We start from the raw sequence: 20,635 nt of genomic DNA on the forward strand, positions 1-20,635 counted from the left end.
TTAAAAATTAAGGTGGCACTGTGTGTTTTTATTTAATATACCAAGAGGGTAACTGTAAGTGTCTTGAAAAAGTTAGGGGTTCACTATTCTCTCTCTATCCTTTGAGCAATAGAGTAACAAACACGCCTAGAACAGATTCAATATTTAAGCTAATTTACTAACATTTTGCATAGATATTAGGGTTCTTAACTTTCCATAGTATTACTTGAAGTATAATTAACTCATCTTATTCTTGTTCTTATATTATAATCAAATTTACTTATCAAACCCTAGACATTCCCAATAAATAATAATAATTATCAGAAGAATAATATGAGAAATATACATAAATTCTCAGGGTGTACGGGTGTAGCAGAACAAAATAGAAAACATACCCCAAGAATGTTTGGGTGTTTCCCGGCATATACCGTCCAAACATACAACTGAAAAAACAGTACTTACAACGGAAAGCAGTAAAAGAGCGCACAGACGGACGGACACAGAGCTTAATAATTGGCGAAGTAAGAAATTTGAATGGAAAGGCTGTGACGTTCCTCCTCCCTCCCCCCACGCTTCGTTCGCTTTATGTTTCTTCTTAATGTACTGAGTACCGTCTTCCTAGATTGTTTACTAACATTATTCAATTGATTATTGCATTTTAACATAAACAGAACGTCACAACAATAGCTAGTGATCCCGATTGAGTGAACCCCTACATACTTAATATATTTTATTTTGTGCTTAGATGATGATGATATGTGTACCTCATCATTATTATAGGTATTGTATTATTTTTTAATTAAAGAAGAGAACTTCAGTTCAGATAATATATACATATATATACTACATTTTTGGGGAGGTAAGAAGAGAGAATTTCACTGAAATTAGAAGGAAAATTTAAGAGCATGGAGGAGATAACTGAGAGGAGTAGCGGTAATAGTAGTAGCAGTCGAGGTAATCAGGGAGAAAGTCTACCCATTGGGATTCATGAACCTGACGAATCCACCCACGATATAAATAATGATAATGATAATAATAATGATAATAATAATGATAATGGGGAACATACGCCACTACAAAACAGAGAGCATATACCTGAATGGATGAAACCAGTGATGAATAACATGACATTTGCTACTGCCGAGGAACGAAGATTATCTCATTTGAATTCGTATTCATTGTATCCTACAACAGTACCACCGTTTGCGTTAGAGGAACAATTCAAAATTGCTAAATCATTGAAAGAAAAACAACAGCAGACTACTGAAACTTCTGAAGATATGTTACCATCAAATGATCTTGGAAGTTATAGTTGGACTGATATTGCAGAAAATATAGGTTCAAATGTTGCGTATGCCGATGATCAAAAAGTTAATATAATGACATCTAATCGTCCAAAGATATCTAGAATGGCTACAAGAAGTTCTAATTTTACTGAATCATCCTTCTCAAGTGGTAGTATGGATGAAGAAGAAAAAATGAAGATACGAAGAGAAGTATTACAAGATTTAAATGAAGAATGGGGAGGTGAAGAAAGATTACAAGCATTATATAATTTACCTATGCAATCCGATTTCCAATTTAAGACTCAAAAGGATCGTAATGAATGGGCTACGTATGTAGCAAGAGCTAAACAGATATACTATGGTAAAAAATTGAATAAGAAAACCGACCAAGATGATATGACTCAAGAATTACGTGCTCCATTGGGGTCAATGTCGGGACAACAAAGTATAAGAAGTAGAAGGATAGATTGGTTAGAAGACTTTAATGCAGATAAAGAACGATGGAGGAAAATTAGAGATAAGAAGATGAAAAAATGGATGCCTAAGATAAGTAGTATATTGATTGAAAATCAATATTTACCTCTAACATTCAGAATTTGTATAACTATTCTTTCATTAGCCTCTTTGGGTCTTGCAGTAAGAATATTTCAAAACTCAGACGCAAATATAGCAAATATTGATGGGAAGATTCCTCAAGAACCAAGTACAATTATGGCCATTTGTGTTAACTCCATTGCTGTTTTCTATACGATATACATTGCTGGCGATGAATTCTCAGGGCAACCAATAGGGTTAAGAAACCCATTAAGCAAATTGAAATTGATTTTGTTGGACCTTTTATTTATTATCTTTTCCAGCGCCAATTTGGCATTAGCATTTAATACAAGATATGATCAACAATGGGTTTGTACTACCGATTATATGGATAGTGGTCTATACAAATTCCCTAGGATATCATACATTTGTAGGAAACAAAAAGCATTATCCTCGTTCTTATTCGTATTATTATTCATGTGGGTCGGCGTATTCATTATTAGCATCATTAGAGTCGTCGAAAAGGTGAGTTCGAACTTCTCAAGAAATTAAATATAGACAATCATACAATTATTATCATTACTTTTTAATTTTTTATTTAGCATATTCCATAAACAATTCATGAACTTTTTTTATAACTTTACTGATATTCAAGTAATCATGTTATTTTATTGTAAAGAGCTCTTGTGTTGTTCTTGTTTGATTCTGTTATATTTCAACCTAATGCGGTAAAAGGTTACCCTCTAGAATTTTTTAAAAAATTTCACCCTTCTCTTTCCGCAAGGCGTTGGAATGTTTGAATGATAATGATGTTGTGGCGAACAAGAATAACCGATCTTAGGATTATAGCGGGGGATGTTAAATTAGCAATAAACAAAAACCTATAAAGAAACAAGGAATACCAAAGCCTAAGGATCAGTTTCAATCCCAACATATCGAGGTAATTTTTTATACTAACGTTTTTTTTCTCGTTATTACCTCGTCAATAAGATCCGTTATTGTTTATTTGATCTGTTATCTCGTAGATCAAAAATCATAGTTGAAACATTAAAAAACTATTAGATAAACATATCCATATTTGCATTATATTTCGATAGATAATCCTTCTTTTATTTTTCACTTTTGGCATTTTTTCTTAATATAATATATTATCAACATTCTCATATTCTTAAATAAGCAATTCATTCAAATAAGAACATTCCCGAAATGACTGAAATGCTCCCAAGATCAGACGATTTGGAGGCTACATGGAACTTCATTGAACCGGGTATTAATCAAATTCTAGGCCATGAAGATGCTCATAAACAAACATCGCAAGACAAACGGGTTGACAAGATTTTGTCCCCTACTATGTACATGGAAGTATACACTGCAATTTACAATTATTGTGTTAATAAATCACGTTCTTCGGGTCAATTCAATACAGATAAACCATCTAATCAATCATCTATCCTGGTAGGTAGTGAAATATATGAAAAATTGAAAAATTACCTTAAGAAATATCTGTTAAATTTTGAAAAAAACCCTGAAGAGACTTTTTTACAATTTTATGTTAGACATTGGAAGAGATATACAGTTGGTGCAATCTTTTTAAATCATACGTTTGATTATATGAATAGATACTGGGTTCAAAAGGAGAGAAGTGACGGTAAAAGACACATCTTTGATGTTAATACTTTGTGTTTGATCACTTGGAAAGAAGTTATGTTTGATCCTAATAGTGAACTTCTTGTTAATGAGATTTTGGACCAAATTACTCTTGAAAGAGATGGAACAGCTATAAAGAGAGGGGATATTACTACATCTATCAAATCGTTCGTTATGTTAGGTATCGATTTACAAGATTTAAAGAAACTAAATTTGAACGTCTACATTCAAGTTTTTGAAAAACCATTCCTAAAGAGAACTGAAGAATATTACAGGCAATACTCAGTGAATTATTTGAAGACACATCCAGTAACGGATTATATCTTTGAAGCACATACCATTATAAATCGTGAAGAGAAGGGTATGGCCATGTATTGGGATGATCATACCAAGAAACCATTATCTGAAACTTTAAATACTGTTTTGATTAAGGAACATATTGAAAAGATGGAGGCAGATTTTGTTACTTTGCTAGATTCAAGAGATAATAATAAGATTTCTGCACTATACAATTTGTTACAAAGAGATTTCACACTATTACCAAAACTTGCTACAGCTTATGAAGATTACGTAAGGCGTACTGGTGAACATGAAGTTTCAAGATTAATAGAAGCCCATAAAGCTGCTGTAATGAGCAGTGCCCCAGAGGGAGCTAATCCAAAGAAATTAGCTATGACAGCCATGCATTCATTCCCTCCAAAGGAATACATAAAGAGATTACTTGTTGTGTATGATACATTCCGTGTGATTACATATGACTGTTTTGATAATGATGTTCTTTTCACAAAGGCTCTTGACAATGCATGTCGTGCTTATATTAACGATAATGAATTTGCATTACCACCGGGATCTTCTAGATCTGCCACATCAAAGACCTCTGAAATGTTGGCCAAATATAGTGACCAACTGTTAAAAAAATCTACAAAACCTGAGATTGCTGCAGATATGTCTATTGATGATATTATGGTGGTATTCAAATTTTTGACCGATAAGGATGTCTTTGAATCCCATTATCGTAGATTATTTGCAAAAAGATTAATTCATGGGACTTCTATATGCGATCAAGATGAAGAGGCTGTTATTCAAAGATTACAAAGTGAGAATAGTATGGAATATACAGGTAAGATAACTAAGATGTTCCAAGATGTAAGACTTTCTAAGATCCTTGAGACAGATTTCGATATGATGGTGAAACAATTGCCAGATTATTCAAGAAAGAAATACCCTGAGTTACAACCATTTGTCCTTGCCGAGAACATGTGGCCATTTTCATTCCAAGAAGTCGAATTCAATATCCCGCAAGAGTTGGAGAGTACTTATACAAAATTAGCTGACATGTATATCAATAAACATAATGGTCGTGTCCTTAAATGGTTATGGCCATTATGTCGTGGTGAATTAGTGGCAAACATTGGTAAACCAGGTCGTCCCCCATTCCATTTCACTGTGACGTTATTCCAAATGAGTATATTATTATTGTTCAATGCTACCGACACTATCACATTAGAGACTATTCAAGATAAGACTGGCTTATCATTACAAAACATTGCTGCTTCGATGGTGCCGTTTATTAAATTTAAATTAATACAACAAATCCCAACAGGTTTAGAAGCATTGGTGAAACCAGATACTCAGTTCAAGATTGCACAACCATATAAAGCATTAAAAACTAAGATTAATTTTGCAGGTGGTGTCAAGAATGATATATTGAATGCATTGCAACATAATAATGGAAATGGCAGCAATAATAATGACCCGAATAATAACGGTGCACAAAGTAAAAATGGTGCGAATGCAGATGGTAACACAATGACGGAGAACGAGTTGATAGAGAAAGAATTAAACTCTGAGAGACAAATCTTCCTGGAGGCCTGCATTGTTAGAATCATGAAGGCAAAACGTAAGTTACCACACACTATGTTAGTAAACGAGTGTATTGCTCAGACACATCAACGGTTTAATCCTAAAGTATCGATGATTAAAAGAGCCATTGACGGGTTAATCCAGAAGGGTTACTTGCAGAGATGCGATGATGGTGAATCTTACTCTTACTTAGCTTGATTCTGTCATCGTTGTAATTCTCATTCAAGACATCCATAGGTGTACCAAACCATATCTCTTATTTTCTCCCGTCCTACCTAAGGAAACTAAGCACTATAATATAATAAGTAATGAACAAACTACGTAGATATTTAAACAAAACAAAAAAAATTACATAAAAAAACTTAATAAAAGCAATATTACAAAATATAACCTTAATAATACTTAGTACCTAGTTATTAAATGACAAAATGAAATGAGATGTGTTTTTCAGTGGTATTATTAACCCGAACAATGTCATCGAATTACTCACCAACTAAATAAGTAGAATACCTGTAATAACCTAGTTGATCGTCAACATCTATCTCTTCTTCCTGGAGTTGCTTTAACCTTTTGTCTAAACAGAGTTAACTTACGAGTCCCTATTTTGTTACTGGGCTCACAATATCGCTGAACAAAAAGAATTTCCGTCGGGAAATATAATGAGCAATTCTATTCCGTGCACTGCAAAAAACGCGTGGCTAATTCCTGTGGGAAAGGACGGTCAGCTGCAGAGGAATTCAACTGAACTTTGCCGGTGACTAATCCTCTCTCTCTCTCTCTCACACACTTTTTAGTTTTTGAATTTTCAACGGTAAGAAGTTGAAGCAGGCGAAGTGTGAGTGCAGAGATTTTGAAATGGGAGGGACTCCCTTTTTGCTGGAATATTAGATTAGTATAACCAACCGCTTTTTCACTTCTGTTTCTTGCTTTCTTTTGATTAGTCAAGTAGAGAGCATCTGTCTATTGCATTGACTTCTTATTGTTATTGCTCTGTTACCACATTTTTCCCATCGTGAAATTGCGGTCTTGAAAGAATCTCACTGGGAAGTTGAAAGAAATCCCTAGGTTCACGAAACTGAAATCATCTTACTATGTATGTATGTATGATGTAAAGGGTGTGCGAATGATCCCTTTTCTTACTTGGTGTTACTGAATATTTCGTTAAGCTAGTCTATTTTGTGCATTTCGAAACGTAAATGTGTGCGTTCTGTTACTTGGCTGTATCTTGACTAATAATTGAATATATTTAAATTTTATGATCTAAACTATATTATATATATATATATATATATAAGTATATTTATTTCATTAGTTATTATTTGAATATCCCCTTTTGATATAAATTTTTGTTTCTACTCTTGTTTTGTTCCTAATTATTTTTCAGAAGTCACATATATATATAGAAAAGTATAGGTATACACATATTATCTAGTCATTCAGATTAAGAGAAGAGCAAGAAAAGTATAACTATTCTAGTTTTAGTAAATATAATGAGTGAAAGTAAAGATATTCAAAAAGTCACGGAGACTATAACTGGTCCACATCAAGTTAATCCATATGGTCCAAACCCAGGTGATTTTCTTTCCAATGTTAACAATTTCCAATTGATCGACTCTACTCTAAGAGAAGGTGAACAATTTGCTAATGCTTTCTTTGATACTGAAAAGAAAATCGAAATTGCCAAAGCTTTGGATGATTTCGGTGTTGATTACATTGAACTAACTTCTCCTGTTGCCTCTGAACAATCTCGTAAGGATTGTGAAGCTATTTGTAAATTAGGTTTAAAAGCCAAAATTTTGACTCACATCAGATGTCATATGGATGACGCTAGAGTTGCTGTGGAGACTGGTGTCGATGGTGTCGATGTCGTTATTGGTACTTCCAAGTTCCTAAGACAATACTCTCACGGTAAAGATATGAATTATATTGCTAAGAGTGCCGTTGAAGTCATTGAGTTTGTTAAATCTAAAGGTATTGAGATTAGATTCTCTTCTGAAGATTCCTTTAGAAGTGATTTGGTCGATCTATTGAACATTTACAAGACTGTCGACAAGATCGGTGTTAACAGAGTCGGTATTGCCGATACTGTTGGTTGTGCTAATCCAAGACAAGTTTACGAATTGATTAGAACATTGAAGAGTGTTGTCTCTTGTGATATCGAGTGTCATTTCCATAACGATACTGGGTGTGCCATTGCTAATGCTTACTGTGCCCTTGAAGGTGGTGCTCGTTTGATCGATGTCAGTGTCCTTGGTATTGGTGAAAGAAATGGTATTACTCCATTGGGTGGTCTAATGGCTCGTATGATTGTTGCTGCTCCAGAATATGTTAAATCCAAATATAAGTTACATAAGATTAGAGACATTGAAAATCTAGTTGCAGAAGCCGTTGAGGTTAATATTCCCTTTAACAATCCAATTACTGGGTTCTGTGCCTTCACACATAAGGCTGGTATTCATGCAAAGGCTATTTTGGCTAATCCATCTACTTATGAAATTTTGGATCCTCATGACTTCGGTATGAAGAGATATATTCATTTTGCTAATAGATTGACGGGTTGGAATGCTATTAAGTCTCGTGTGGATCAATTGAATTTGAATTTGACAGATGATCAAGTTAAGGAAGTCACTGCTAAGATCAAGAAGATGGGTGATATTAGACCATTAAATATTGATGATGTGGATTCTATCATTAAGGATTTCCATACAGGTTTAGCTACACCAGCTATTAAACCAGTGGATTTAACTACTGAAGAACCAGCTGCCAAGAAGACTAAATATTCCAAATAAGAACAACAATAGTATATTGTCGTATTCCATCATCTTTCTATACATATTTGTAATTTCTGTATAATGTATTCTAAAGAACCGAAAATTAAAATGAAAAGAAAGCAAAACAAAATAAAGTAATTATTTATACTGTATAATCTAAAAATTATTAGTTTAGGTATTAGCTGTCAAAGGTTACCTTTGGGACCTAAACGTAAATAATCGTAGCCAATGACATGCGGTCTGTATTGGTTAAAAAAAAAAGATTAACGTCATTAATAGAAATGTCTCATAATGATTAAAGTTACAACCATTAATAACACCTCTTCTGGAGTGTAATCTACTTTATATTTTTACACACCTATTTTACTATTGCTGCTTAGAAAAGTAGGATTCAGTACATATAAATATACTGCCAGAAAGGAATATCGATTTACCAATTGTCGATGTCGTTCAAGAGTACTTATTATCTACAATTCCCTCATGATCTTTATCAAGATAAGCAAAAACAAAATGTGGCTAAACCTTTGTCCTAAAATATCTAATCTACAAGGTAAACGATACTTCGATGGTATTTAAATGTACAATTAGTCTACCGTATCAAGTGACACATCGTATCGGGGAAAGGGGATGGGGGACAGTCTTCACTCTTTTAGTTGGGAAAATTTCACGGAGGACGGGGATAGTATTTTTTTTGGTTCAAGCGCAATGAAAAGAATTCTTACACTATTATTATTATTATATAAATAATACAAGGAACTTGAAATTAAGGGGACCTTTTTTCATTGTACTCGTTATTTCGAATTGATGAGAGAAAGAGAAGTAAGTATTTTAGGAAAAAACAAACAAACTATACCAAAATTACTGTTAGAAATCAAAAATTATGATTATGAATGTTACTTGCCGTGGAACTATGCTAAGAAGAAGTGTTAATATACCTATAAGTAAGAGACTATTGAGAAGTTACCCAGGTGGTACACAAACTTTGAACGGATTTGAGAAGTTTAATCAAAGAGAACAAGCCAAAGAGAACTATTTCATTAGAAAACATGAAAAAGAACAAATGGAAGAACAAGTAAAGCAATACAAGGAACAGATTAAACATTTGAACAGTAAGATCGATGAGATTGAAAAAGAACATGCTAAGAAATCTCAGAAATAAATCGACCGAACACAAGCACTTCCAAACCTAAATCCCCCCAAAAATCTAAATAAATAACAAACTAGTTGTAATTAGTTATATTAGTTTTGACATTAAATATTATTCTTTATTCTCTAAACCCTTTTTGTAAAAATTAAAAAATAATAATAAAAATATTATAATTCGTATATAAATATTCAATATTCTATTAATATTAGTTATATCTTAAACAAATTGTGAAATACCACTTTCCCCAGCTCGTGAAACATGACGATATTCCCGGCTTATCTCACTCTCATTCTCGCCCCACGCTCTGCCCCCCCACACCTACAGCAAAACGAAGAACGAACGAAATTCAGCGCGATGAGAACAAAAAACCAAAAAACAGATTTGAGAGCGAAAATTTTAAGCGGACAGGAAAACAAACGAATTTGGAAAGTGATGACATCTGCAAAGGTGATGCAATAACACATGATACATGACGGAATCTCTATTACCGCAAGTAGACATTATTAATAGACAGTTAGTCATCTGATACTGTTTTGTTTCGGTTTTTCATTATTTCATTTTACATAATATATGAGAAGGACCTATAACAGATACAGATACAGATACATACACAGAACCTATTTTCTCCCTTTATTGCCTCCTTTCATTTTGGTTCGTTTATTTAAATAGATAGAAATGGAAATTCCCAGGAAAGATAGTCGTGGGTCAGGGATTCAACCCTTCCAACTAGTGACCCCCCAGGAACTTATCGACAAAGATATCAACAGCAACACTAATGGCCCCCACGGTAATGGTAGTGGTGGTGTGTCACAAATTAATGACACTCAGAAACAATCTGCAATGATGATATCTAATATGACTCATGACGATTCTCAGATGAAAAAATCCAAGAAAGGATCTGTTGATATCGAGATGGAAGATATTGGTAGACGGTTATTCCATCCATCGTTGGAAAATACTAGAGATTTAGAGAATGAAATTGCCATATTAATACAACAGTTGAATAAAAGACAACGGATAATGACAAATAATTCTTCTACTACTACCGCTACTTCAACTCCAGATATAGTAAGTGATGCGAAAGTGATAGATGTATTAAATAAGTCGTTAATGGCATTATCTCACTGGACGTTACAGGGCCAACTGTTACAAATGTCAGATATAAGAAGAAACGACAGGGTCAATAACAATAAAACATCTTCAAATACTCCCTTAATGGAAAGGCAAAATAATAATGTAGAGGGAACCCCAAAGGCTAGAAGTACAACAGTTAAGATGTCAGTATTATCACCTCCAAGACAACCTCATATCGAAATCTCCCCAAAGACGGCAGTAGTACAAACAAATGGTCCTCAAAAAGTTATACGGTTTGGTCGTATACGGAAACCTCGTCAATCAAAGACTATAGAAATTCCCAAACCTGCATTAATAGTCAAGAATGCTAACTCTCCAATCAATGCAGCAGCAAGGTCAACAACTGCAGCCATGTATCTTACCTCGCCTACAAACAAGACATCTTCACCTAGCATGAGTGGTAACAACAACAACAACAACAATAACCATAGTATTAAGATAACAACCACCACACACGGAGTATACAAATTATCAGAAACAGAGTGTACTCCAGTGACGGTATCGACACCGATAACTACAGCAGTACCAAAGAAGAAAAAGAGAAAGACCCTTACACAAGAAACCATGACGCATACGATCGAACCAAAATCGAAGAATGAGCTCATCCGCGTGTTTCATGTCAAAAAATGAAACCATCCCTCTTATTTCTACTACAAAATTCTAATCAATATTCACACAGCGCAACACATTGTATCATTACCACAAACATCCTATACACACACATACATATATTTGAATATGTCTACATAAATGTTTAACTTAATTTAATTTCAACGGACTCTTAACAACAACATCTCCTCCAATTTAACCGTCTTTCTCAACTAACTGAACTCAGTTTTCTCAATTATGTGGTTATATTAACCCAGCAAGATTACTTAAAGATACAAATTTGCTTACAAAATATAATCACCTTGAACGAACAGCGACCTAACCCAGCCATCTCTTCCGATACGCGAAATGCCCGCCACGCAAATTTTCTATACATATTTTGTAGGATCTGCGAGGTATTCTTCGCCCAGCCCACTTTTTCTATCCAATTTGTGACCGAATCAGGTAATTTCTTGTACTGCTCGATCCTCTTAATTTCGGCGTCTTCACACCAAAACCATCGCGCGACGCCAATTGTCTTTTCAATTTTTTCACTTCGATGGGCACTTTGAAACACTTTCCAGACGACAACTAGAGCGATATAGGTATAGTAAGAGAGTGGTCTGTACATCTATTGTTTGGTTGCTGCAATGGTCAGAGAGTCAGAAACTGGGCCTCAACTAGATCTGCTGGTATCTAAATATACACTCGCAAACTTCATTATCCATAGATAATATATATATATAGATAAATATAAATGCTTTTATTTGGTAACGTACTTTGTAGTTGGATGTCTTGCAATGGATTTCTCAATAAGTGAAAAATAATTACAGGAAATATATATAATCCACTATCCCCTATATATAACAAGTGAAAAAACAAAACAAAACAAATCAAAGATGATATCTGATTATGATACGCTCATACAATTCAACAAACAGCAAGTTACCAGTGAAATGATCGATTTTCTGGCATCAACTACTGAATCTATCATAGCGGTTCAAGAGACTCGTAGTATGATTGCCATCGCTTTACCTGCTCCACCATTGACAAAATTTATTAGGAATTTAGTCACACATTCAAATGTTCAAACTCCAACATTAATGGCTACAGCAGTATACCTTGCTAAACTACGTTCTATTATTCCAGCAAATGTGTATGGTATGGAGACTACTCGTCATAGAATATTTTTAGGATGTCTTATCCTATCGGCAAAGACACTTAACGATTCATCTCCTCTAAATAAACACTGGGCAAAATATACTAATGGGTTATTATCAATTAAAGAAGTAAATACAATTGAACGTGAATTATTGGAATATTTCGATTGGAATGTCATTGTAAATACAAGTGATTTGATTACATGTTTGCAACCATTATTAAGAACAATGAAAGATAGACACACTCAAGCTAGAAGACGTGCACAAAACCAGAATTTACTATGCTTCAATTCTCCAACTTCATCATACCATCATCCTACCACTACAATGGTTTCCCCACATTCATACCACAAGAAAATGTCCTCGACAGTATCTTCAGACTCCATATTACATTCAAGATCGGACTCTAATTATTCTATCCCTTCATTAGCCTCAACTTCGTCTGTGTCGTCAATGGCCTCTAGAAGATCTAAATATTCTCTAGCCACGGCACAAATGATTCCAGAAGAAAGCCCAACTTATATGACTACAAAGAATCCTTATAACGTTCCAATTATGGATTATAATAAAGAAAATATAGGTATGAAATCATTACATTCTTCCTCTTCTCCGGTGAAACCTTTCATGTTAAAAAATCGATTAGTGAAAATTAAACCAATTTCATCTACTGTGGATTCTGCCTCTAATTGGGCTTCCTCATTCTTTAATTAACCAGCATCTCATTCTACAAAAACGATGACCATCGTAATAAGTTTTTTACAAACACACATATATTCGTAGCATCAATATATTTATATACGTAGATAAATATATATATATTCCCAGCAAAAAGTCAAAAAAAAAATGCATCAAAATCAAATTTTTCATGATTCTAAAGTAAGCGTTATATTATATACTTAATGTTACCTATTTTACTCTGTCTTTTCCAGTTTGGCAACCAGTTCCTCGTGTAACTTACCAAGGGTTTCAAAGTCTGGTTCAGCAGCTGGCCATTCCACACCTAGACCAGTCTTAGCATCTTTCTTCGGAATCAAATGGAAGTGAACATGTGGAACTTCTTGATGAGCAATCTTACCGTTATTTTGCAATAAGTTGTAACCAATACCATCTTGACCTTCAACGTCTAATTGTAAAAGTTTCACCAATTTCTTAGTCACAGGTAAGACGTCTTGCAGGTATTCATCAGGAATATCTGTCAATTTAGCACCATGGTATTTTGGAATGATTAAAGTATGACCTGGTGCAGTAGGTTGAATATCTAGGAAAGTATAAACATGAGCAGTCTCATACAATTTAAATGAGGGGATCTCACCCTTGATAATCTTACAAAAGATGCAAGAAGCATCGTGTGCAGCAATAGCAGTCTTGGACATGGTTTATATTCCCTTTTGTATATTTGTATATATTGAGCTATGGATCTTAATTAAGTTTTCTCAATTGTAAAACTCTTTGAAATAACGTTATGGTTAATTTTATATTCCTTTCTAATTCGTCTACCCCATTTATTCAATCTCTTTTGACTGCAGAAAGAGCAGGAAAAGGGATTCTCTTCTCTTAGCGCGTTGGTTTCTTGAAGCTTCATATCGTCTCCAGCGATAAAAAATGGATCTCTTCAAGAAGTGTTCTCTCTTTTAATCAAGTTACATAGAAGATCTGATGATATTGGTCGACATGCTCAATGTATAATTGCGATACAAGAGTCCTCTTTTCTACCATTACAATTTACGCAGAGTTTATTCATACGATTAATAATATATTAACCCAACAAACAAAGTTAATTTTAAGGTAGCGAGCGATAACTAATGACAAGGAAAAAAAAACCCTCTCCTATATATATAATATACAATAACTTTTGAAGCCACACTTTCCCTCCTTGATAATTAAATAACTGACCTTGTGAATCAATTGCCTCTAACTTTCTATTGTTGTCCTTTTTAGCCAATGGTTACGTTTTGAGAATCTTCAAGAAAAATCTTTGCCACATCGGGGACACCCTTAAATAATCGCAAATTTGTATAAAAGCTAACAATTTCAAAACGCCTTCTTTTGGAAAAGAATTTGTTACTTCATTGTAACATGATATACATAAATATATACATATTTAGATTAGATTGTAGCAATACGAACAAATAATGTCCTTCCACCAAGACTTTTTTACTTTAAATAATGGGAATAAAATCCCTGCTGTAGCCGTTGTTGGTACTGGTACAAGATGGTACAAACAAAAAGAAACACCTGAAAATGTTAACAGCGAGTTGGTTTCACAAATTGAAAAAGCTTTGACTTTACCAGGAATTGTCCACATTGATGCTGCTGAGGTCTATAGAACATACCCTGAAGTGGGTAAAGCTTTAAGTCAATCTAAGAAACCAAGAGATGAAATCTTTATCACTGACAAATATTCTACTCAATTGAAGGTCACAGAAAACCCAATTGTTGGACTAGACACTAGTTTGGAGAGATTAAACATTGACTATGTTGACCTATATTTGTTACATAGTCCATTTGTTAGTATTGAGAAGAATGGTTTTACATTGGAAGATGCCTGGAGACAAATGGAAAAATTGTACAAAGATGGGAAAACTAAGAATATCGGTGTCTCTAATTTCTCCGTGGAAGATCTAGAGAAGATCTTAACTATCTGTGAGATTAAACCTCAAATCAATCAAATAGAATTCAATGCCTTCTTGCAGAATCAAACTCCAGGAATTGTTAAATTCTGTCAATCTCATGATATTGTTCTGGAGGCTTATTCTCCATTAAGTCCATTACAAAAGAGACCTGAAAACTCCGAAAACGATCAATTTTATAAGTTTGTCGAAAGTTTAACCATCAAATACTCAAAGACTGAGGCTCAAATTCTATTGCGTTGGGTAACTAGACGTGGGGTTGTTGCAGTGACTACCTCATCAAAATTCTCTAGAGTTCAAGATGCTCAAAACTTGTTTACTTTCGATTTAACTGATGAGGAAGTTGAAGAAATTACTAAACTAGGTCTGAAACATAAAGCTCAAAGACTATATTGGAATGAAGAGTATGACAAATATAATGTCCAATCCCAAAATTAAGGATAGTTAACGTAGGATCCTTTTTAGGCACAAATATATTTATATTTATATATAAACTGACGTTAACTAATCATTTAGAAGAATAAATGGGTATATATATTAAAAGGATTTATGAATCTTTATGAACTTTTTGTCTTTTTTAAACATGATATGTATTGTGTCAAACTAATTATGGGGAGGCGGAAAGTTATTTTTAACAATATTAATAGGACTATCATTCGGAGTATGCAGGTGGTTGTGAAGTTTGAATCTTATTATCTGTGGGTCTTGTTCTCTCTTGGTAGTTCGATTCGGCTAACAAAGGTCGTCTTATATCTTGATTTTCTCTGTTAGACTCAGTTTGTCTTTCAGAATCCTGCCATCCATTCTGGTAAAAATATACGTATTCCACATCTCTACGTAGGGGACTAGTTACTGTAATATAATAGAAAGCATGAATCATACCAGGTACAAACCCACATAAAGTCAATAAAATATTTAATAAGAAATCCTTTGAACAAAAACCTGATCTCAGTAGCACTGCTATAGGTGGGAAGAAGAACGCCACAATATACAGAATAAAGTCGGAAACCGAACAACAAACATAAACACACATTTTCTATATTGTATATATGCAGTTGAGTGTATTTATCTTTGACTAAAGGGTGAAACCAAATATATATTTTTATTTAAGAAAACTGAGGAGTTGCAAAATACTTTAACCATTTCAGCCCCATCTCAAGTTATCATATAATGCATGTAATATATACGTATGATGAAGGGCCCTCACTTCCTCCTTTTTTATTTTTATCTTTTGTCCATTTGAAAATCAAAGCGACATCGCATCGACCAGGAAGACGAGATGAGCAAACCATTTATAAGACCACTTTTCCATAAGAGGCAAAGGAAACAGAAGAGAAAGAACATAACCAGTAGTCTACATATATTCTGTCATCAATTGGATGAACAAATGAATAAATGAATGAATGCATTGTATCTAATATTGATATATTTATGTATGTATGTATCTATACTAAATTATTTTATTAAGAAAAATGTTTATTTCTTAATGGTCCCACTTCTGAAAGGTTTATATTGATTATATCTCTTGGTATTTTGATTATAATTACTATTGTTGTTGTTGTATGACGATGACGAACTAGAATATCTTGCATTCTCTAATCCTCGAGCGATAGCATTCGATCCATCATAGTTCGACCGTGGGAAAGTCAATGGATGTTGTCTATTACTACCACTATTGTTGCCATTATTATTATTATATTGATCTCTTATTGGTTGTAATGTATTACCTCTACGAGTTGGTTGAATGTATCTGCTGCTATTATTATTATTATTATTATTATTATTATTTTGTCTATCATTTCTAAATCTTTTTTTAGATTTATTTGTGTTTTGATAATCATTGTCATATTTAGAATCATCATATTCATAATCATTATAATCAAATCCATCATTACTATTACTATTATTATTTGAGAAATATGTTTCTCTTCCACCACTATTACGTGAATTATAATTATTACCACTATTTCTGCGAGAATTACCATATTGAGCATCAACTTCATCAAAATATTCATCCTTTAATACATAAGACAGATTCTCACCAGAGAATGCACTCCCATCTTCATTTGGTACACGAGATGATCTTCTTTCACTACAATCATCTCCAAAATGACCTGTCAAACCACAATTATAACAGAATACATCTTCCATATTTAAAGACAACCCATTAGTGGTCTTTTTTTCTTGATTAATATCATCACGTAATAAATAAACTCTCCATATACTTGGACATCTATCTCTTGAGTGTTTATTACTATCACATAAAGTGCAATAAACTTTCTTCCATTTCTGAGGACACTGAGATCTATAATGCCCCTTTTCATTACAATTTGAACATTTAATAGCCTTTGGACAATGTTGAGAATAATGATCATCCATTGAACCACAATATGTACATATAACATGAGGACAATTTTTCTTTAAATGACCACGTTGTGAACAATTATTACATTTAGGTTCTGCTTCTTTCACAACGGACGACAATCCATTAGAATCAGAGACACCAAAGTAACGACCTTGACCTCTTAGGGACCTTAATACTTCGGGATCCTCATCCACTTGTTCTATCGAAGGAGCAACAATCTTTGGCTGTTCAATAGTTTGTTGTGGTGATGGGTCTACCACGAACGGTAACGTATCCTGCGTTTCCACTTCTGATAACGATGACATGACGGAATAAAATTAGTACCAATCCTAATACGATACAGACCTTCAAGTGTATCTACCAAACAGTGTTAATGCTTTCCTTTCTCAAAATTAACCCCAAAATAGCTGGTGTATCGTGCCAGCTTCTCTTGTATTGTAGTAAATTAAATTGTTATGAATTGAATTGTTATGTAATATTTATTATCGTGAAATTTTGACCGCCAAAAAAAATGAAAAAATTTCGCTGTTTCACGGGCGATGAGTTGCCGTTTGGTGCACTAGTTTCTGTGCTGTGATGGTAATTGTTGTTTGCTCTATTAGAGAACCGATCAATAGATGGATGCCAGTATGTCAGTATGCTTGATATATATATACATATATATGTATATTTGCAAGTTGTCTTATGTATGGATATATATGTGAAATATGTTGAAGTGATTTTATTAAAATGAGAGCATCACTTGGTACGATGTACCGTACTGCACGACGTTGTACTCTTGACCGTGCAACGCGACGGGTTACGTTGTTGAAACTTTTTTATTAAAGATTCACGCATCGTCAATTTCAATTAGTGTAATCTTTCACAACCTTTCGAGAGCGAGAGAGAATTGGCAACTTTCTAACAATTAATGCGATGTGTCATTCCGATGATGGAGTAACTAATCGTTGCCTTCTTCCAGGATGTAACTGTAACCTATCTCTCTATCTATATAAATAAATAAAGGATTGTAATATATTGTTGCTGTTTCTATTTCTTTAGTCTACGCATAAGAACCCCCACGTCAAACGCATATTCATTTATTTTACGTAAGCAATAACAATAATAATGAGTGCAGCTGAAGCCACTGAACAAGTTAAAAACTTGTCAGTCAAGGAAGATAAGAAGCAAAACAAAAAACAAAACAATAAACAAGGTAAGCAAGCCCTTTACATGGACCCAGAACCTCAATTTATTGAAGAAAGAATTCAACTGTTTGAAAAATTACAAAAGGAATACAATGACAAATGTGATGCTGCTCCACGTAATAAGTTGAACATTATCCTAAAGGATGGTGCTGTCAAGGAAGCTAAATCCTTCGAGACTACTCCTTTGGATATTGCTAGAGACATTTCAAAGTCTCTTGCTGATAGACTATGTATCGCTAAAGTTAATGGTCAATTATGGGATTTGGATAGACCATTTGAAGGTGAAGAAAATGAAGACATTAAGTTGCAATTGTTAGATTTCGATTCCGATGATGGTAAGAGAGTCTTCTGGCATTCTTCTGCTCACGTTCTAGGTGAAGCTTGTGAATGTAACATGGGTGCTCATATTTGTTTAGGTCCACCAACTGATGATGGTTTCTTCTATGAATTCTCTACCAGAGATTCTTTAAAAGAAATCACCGAAGAAGAAAAAGCTAATGAAAGAACTATCTCTCAAGCTGATTTCCCAGCTTTAGAATCTGTCTCCAAGAATGTCATTAAGGATAAACAAAAATTCGAAAGATTAGTCATGTCTAAGGAAGATTTATTGAAGATGTTCCATTACTCCAAGTATAAGACTTATTTAGTTCAAACTAAGATCCCAGATGGCGGTGCTACCACCGTCTACCGTTGTGGTAAGTTGATCGATTTATGTGTTGGTCCTCATATTCCAAACACTAACCGTATCAAGGCTTTCAAGTTATTAAAGGCTTCCTCTTGTTACTTCTTAGGTGACGCTGAAAACGATTCTTTACAAAGAGTTTACGGTGTTTCTTTCCCAGATAAGAAGTTGATGACTGCTCATCTACAATTCTTGGAAGAAGCTAAGAAGAGAGACCATAGAAGAATAGGTAAAGAACAAGAATTATTCATGTTCAATGAAATGTCTCCAGGTTCTGCTTTCTGGTTACCTCATGGTACTAGAATCTACAATACTCTTGTGGATCTAATGAGAACTCAATACCAAAAGAGAGGTTATGAAGAAGTCATCACTCCAAACATGTACAACTCAAAGTTATGGGAAACTTCTGGTCATTGGGCTAACTATAAGGAAAACATGTTTTCCTTTGAAGTTGAAAAGGAAACTTATGGTTTGAAACCAATGAATTGTCCAGGTCACTGTCTGATGTTCAAGTCTAGAGAACGTTCTTACAGAGAATTACCATGGAGAGTTGCTGATTTCGGTGTTATTCACAGAAATGAATTCTCTGGTGCCTTATCTGGTTTGACTCGTGTTAGAAGATTCCAACAAGATGATGCTCATATCTTCTGTACTCAAGATCAAATTGAATCTGAAATTGAAAACATCTTCGATTTCTTGAAGTACGTTTATGGTGTCTTCGGTTTTGAATTCAAGATGGAATTGTCCACTAGACCAGACAAGTATGTCGGTGAAATTGAAACTTGGGATGCTGCTGAAGCTAAACTTGAATCTGCTCTAGTTAAATGGGGTGGTAACTGGGAAATTAACCCAGGTGATGGTGCTTTCTACGGTCCAAAGATTGATATTATGATTTCTGATGCTCTAAGAAGATGGCATCAATGTGCCACCATCCAATTGGATTTCCAACTTCCAAACAGATTCGAATTGGAATTCAAGGCCAAGGATAACAAGACAAACAGCGAAGAAACTACTGTTGAAGCTTACGATAGACCAGTCATGATCCATCGTGCCATTCTAGGTTCCGTGGAAAGAATGACTGCTATTTTGACTGAACATTTCGCTGGTAAATGGCCATTCTGGTTATCTCCACGTCAAGTTTTGGTGGTCCCAGTCGGTGTCAAGTACCAAGACTACGCTCAAGAAGTCCGTGACAAGTTCCACTCTGCTGGTTTCTATGCTGACGTTGATTTAACTGGTAATACTTTGCAAAAGAAGGTAAGAAACGGTCAAATGTTGAAATATAACTTCATTTTCATTGTTGGTGAACAAGAAATGACTGAAAACTCCGTCAACATCAGAAATAGAGATGTCATGGAACAACAAGGTAAGAATGCTACTGTTGATGTCGAAACTGTCATCAAACAATTGTCTAACTTGAAGGAAGAAAAGAGAAACGATAATACCTTAATCTAATTTGTAAATTTGTATTAAATAATCATCTTTGTTTACATGTTCCTATTTTAATATAAGAAATATATACATACATATAATAAACAATAACTAATGATATTTCATATATTATTTTATTATAAAAATTGTCTTAAATAATAAATCTATTACTGCTCTTTAGAAAATCATAATATAAAAATTTAAAGTCATACATTTTAATAAATGTAATTT

At 34.0% G+C, this 20,635-nt stretch overlaps 11 protein-coding genes across 11 annotated transcripts; 8 read left to right on the forward strand and 3 right to left on the reverse strand.

Moving 5' to 3' along the window:
* Positions 1–884: 884 nt before the first annotated feature.
* Positions 885–2,351, forward strand: SRF1 (Srf1p; the record flags this gene model as incomplete). Its single annotated transcript, XM_041548323.1, has 1 exon — positions 885–2,351. The coding sequence occupies one exon, from the start codon at positions 885–887 to the stop codon at positions 2,349–2,351; it is 1,467 nt and encodes a 488-aa protein (XP_041404257.1).
* A 654-nt stretch (positions 2,352–3,005) lies between these two features.
* On the forward strand, positions 3,006–5,507 carry CDC53 (cullin CDC53; the record flags this gene model as incomplete). Its single annotated transcript, XM_041548324.1, has 1 exon — positions 3,006–5,507. The coding sequence occupies one exon, from the start codon at positions 3,006–3,008 to the stop codon at positions 5,505–5,507; it is 2,502 nt and encodes an 833-aa protein (XP_041404258.1).
* Positions 5,508–6,799: 1,292 nt separating this feature from the next.
* LYS21 (homocitrate synthase LYS21) lies at positions 6,800–8,098 on the forward strand (the record flags this gene model as incomplete). The annotated part of the gene is made up of 1 exon (XM_041548325.1): positions 6,800–8,098. The coding sequence occupies one exon, from the start codon at positions 6,800–6,802 to the stop codon at positions 8,096–8,098; it is 1,299 nt and encodes a 432-aa protein (XP_041404259.1).
* An 892-nt stretch (positions 8,099–8,990) lies between these two features.
* STF1 (ATPase-binding protein) lies at positions 8,991–9,239 on the forward strand (the record flags this gene model as incomplete). Its single annotated transcript, XM_041548326.1, has 1 exon — positions 8,991–9,239. One exon carries the CDS (start codon positions 8,991–8,993, stop codon positions 9,237–9,239), a length of 249 nt encoding a protein of 82 aa, XP_041404260.1.
* Positions 9,240–9,902: 663 nt separating this feature from the next.
* Positions 9,903–10,991, forward strand: KABA2_01S08778 (uncharacterized protein; the record flags this gene model as incomplete). Its single annotated transcript, XM_041548327.1, has 1 exon — positions 9,903–10,991. One exon carries the CDS (start codon positions 9,903–9,905, stop codon positions 10,989–10,991), a length of 1,089 nt encoding a protein of 362 aa, XP_041404261.1.
* An 857-nt stretch (positions 10,992–11,848) lies between these two features.
* Positions 11,849–12,820, forward strand: PCL2 (cyclin PCL2; the record flags this gene model as incomplete). Its single annotated transcript, XM_041548328.1, has 1 exon — positions 11,849–12,820. The coding sequence occupies one exon, from the start codon at positions 11,849–11,851 to the stop codon at positions 12,818–12,820; it is 972 nt and encodes a 323-aa protein (XP_041404262.1).
* Positions 12,821–13,020: 200 nt separating this feature from the next.
* HNT1 (adenosine 5'-monophosphoramidase) lies at positions 13,021–13,482 on the reverse strand (the record flags this gene model as incomplete). Its single annotated transcript, XM_041548329.1, has 1 exon — positions 13,021–13,482. One exon carries the CDS (start codon positions 13,480–13,482, stop codon positions 13,021–13,023), a length of 462 nt encoding a protein of 153 aa, XP_041404263.1.
* A 759-nt stretch (positions 13,483–14,241) lies between these two features.
* KABA2_01S08844 (aldo-keto reductase superfamily protein) lies at positions 14,242–15,177 on the forward strand (the record flags this gene model as incomplete). The annotated part of the gene is made up of 1 exon (XM_041548330.1): positions 14,242–15,177. One exon carries the CDS (start codon positions 14,242–14,244, stop codon positions 15,175–15,177), a length of 936 nt encoding a protein of 311 aa, XP_041404264.1.
* A 214-nt stretch (positions 15,178–15,391) lies between these two features.
* Positions 15,392–15,772, reverse strand: SNA4 (Sna4p; the record flags this gene model as incomplete). Its single annotated transcript, XM_041548331.1, has 1 exon — positions 15,392–15,772. The coding sequence occupies one exon, from the start codon at positions 15,770–15,772 to the stop codon at positions 15,392–15,394; it is 381 nt and encodes a 126-aa protein (XP_041404265.1).
* Positions 15,773–16,215: 443 nt separating this feature from the next.
* On the reverse strand, positions 16,216–17,409 carry AIR1 (TRAMP complex RNA-binding subunit; the record flags this gene model as incomplete). The annotated part of the gene is made up of 1 exon (XM_041548332.1): positions 16,216–17,409. One exon carries the CDS (start codon positions 17,407–17,409, stop codon positions 16,216–16,218), a length of 1,194 nt encoding a protein of 397 aa, XP_041404266.1.
* Positions 17,410–18,211: 802 nt separating this feature from the next.
* On the forward strand, positions 18,212–20,428 carry THS1 (threonine--tRNA ligase THS1; the record flags this gene model as incomplete). Its single annotated transcript, XM_041548333.1, has 1 exon — positions 18,212–20,428. One exon carries the CDS (start codon positions 18,212–18,214, stop codon positions 20,426–20,428), a length of 2,217 nt encoding a protein of 738 aa, XP_041404267.1.
* Between the last annotated feature and the right edge of the window lie 207 nt (positions 20,429–20,635).

The sequence above is a fragment of the Maudiozyma barnettii genome, assembly GCF_903064755.1.
Source record: "Maudiozyma barnettii strain CLIB 1767 genome assembly, contig: KABA2_01, whole genome shotgun sequence".
NCBI lineage: Eukaryota > Fungi > Ascomycota > Saccharomycetes > Saccharomycetales > Saccharomycetaceae > Maudiozyma > Maudiozyma barnettii.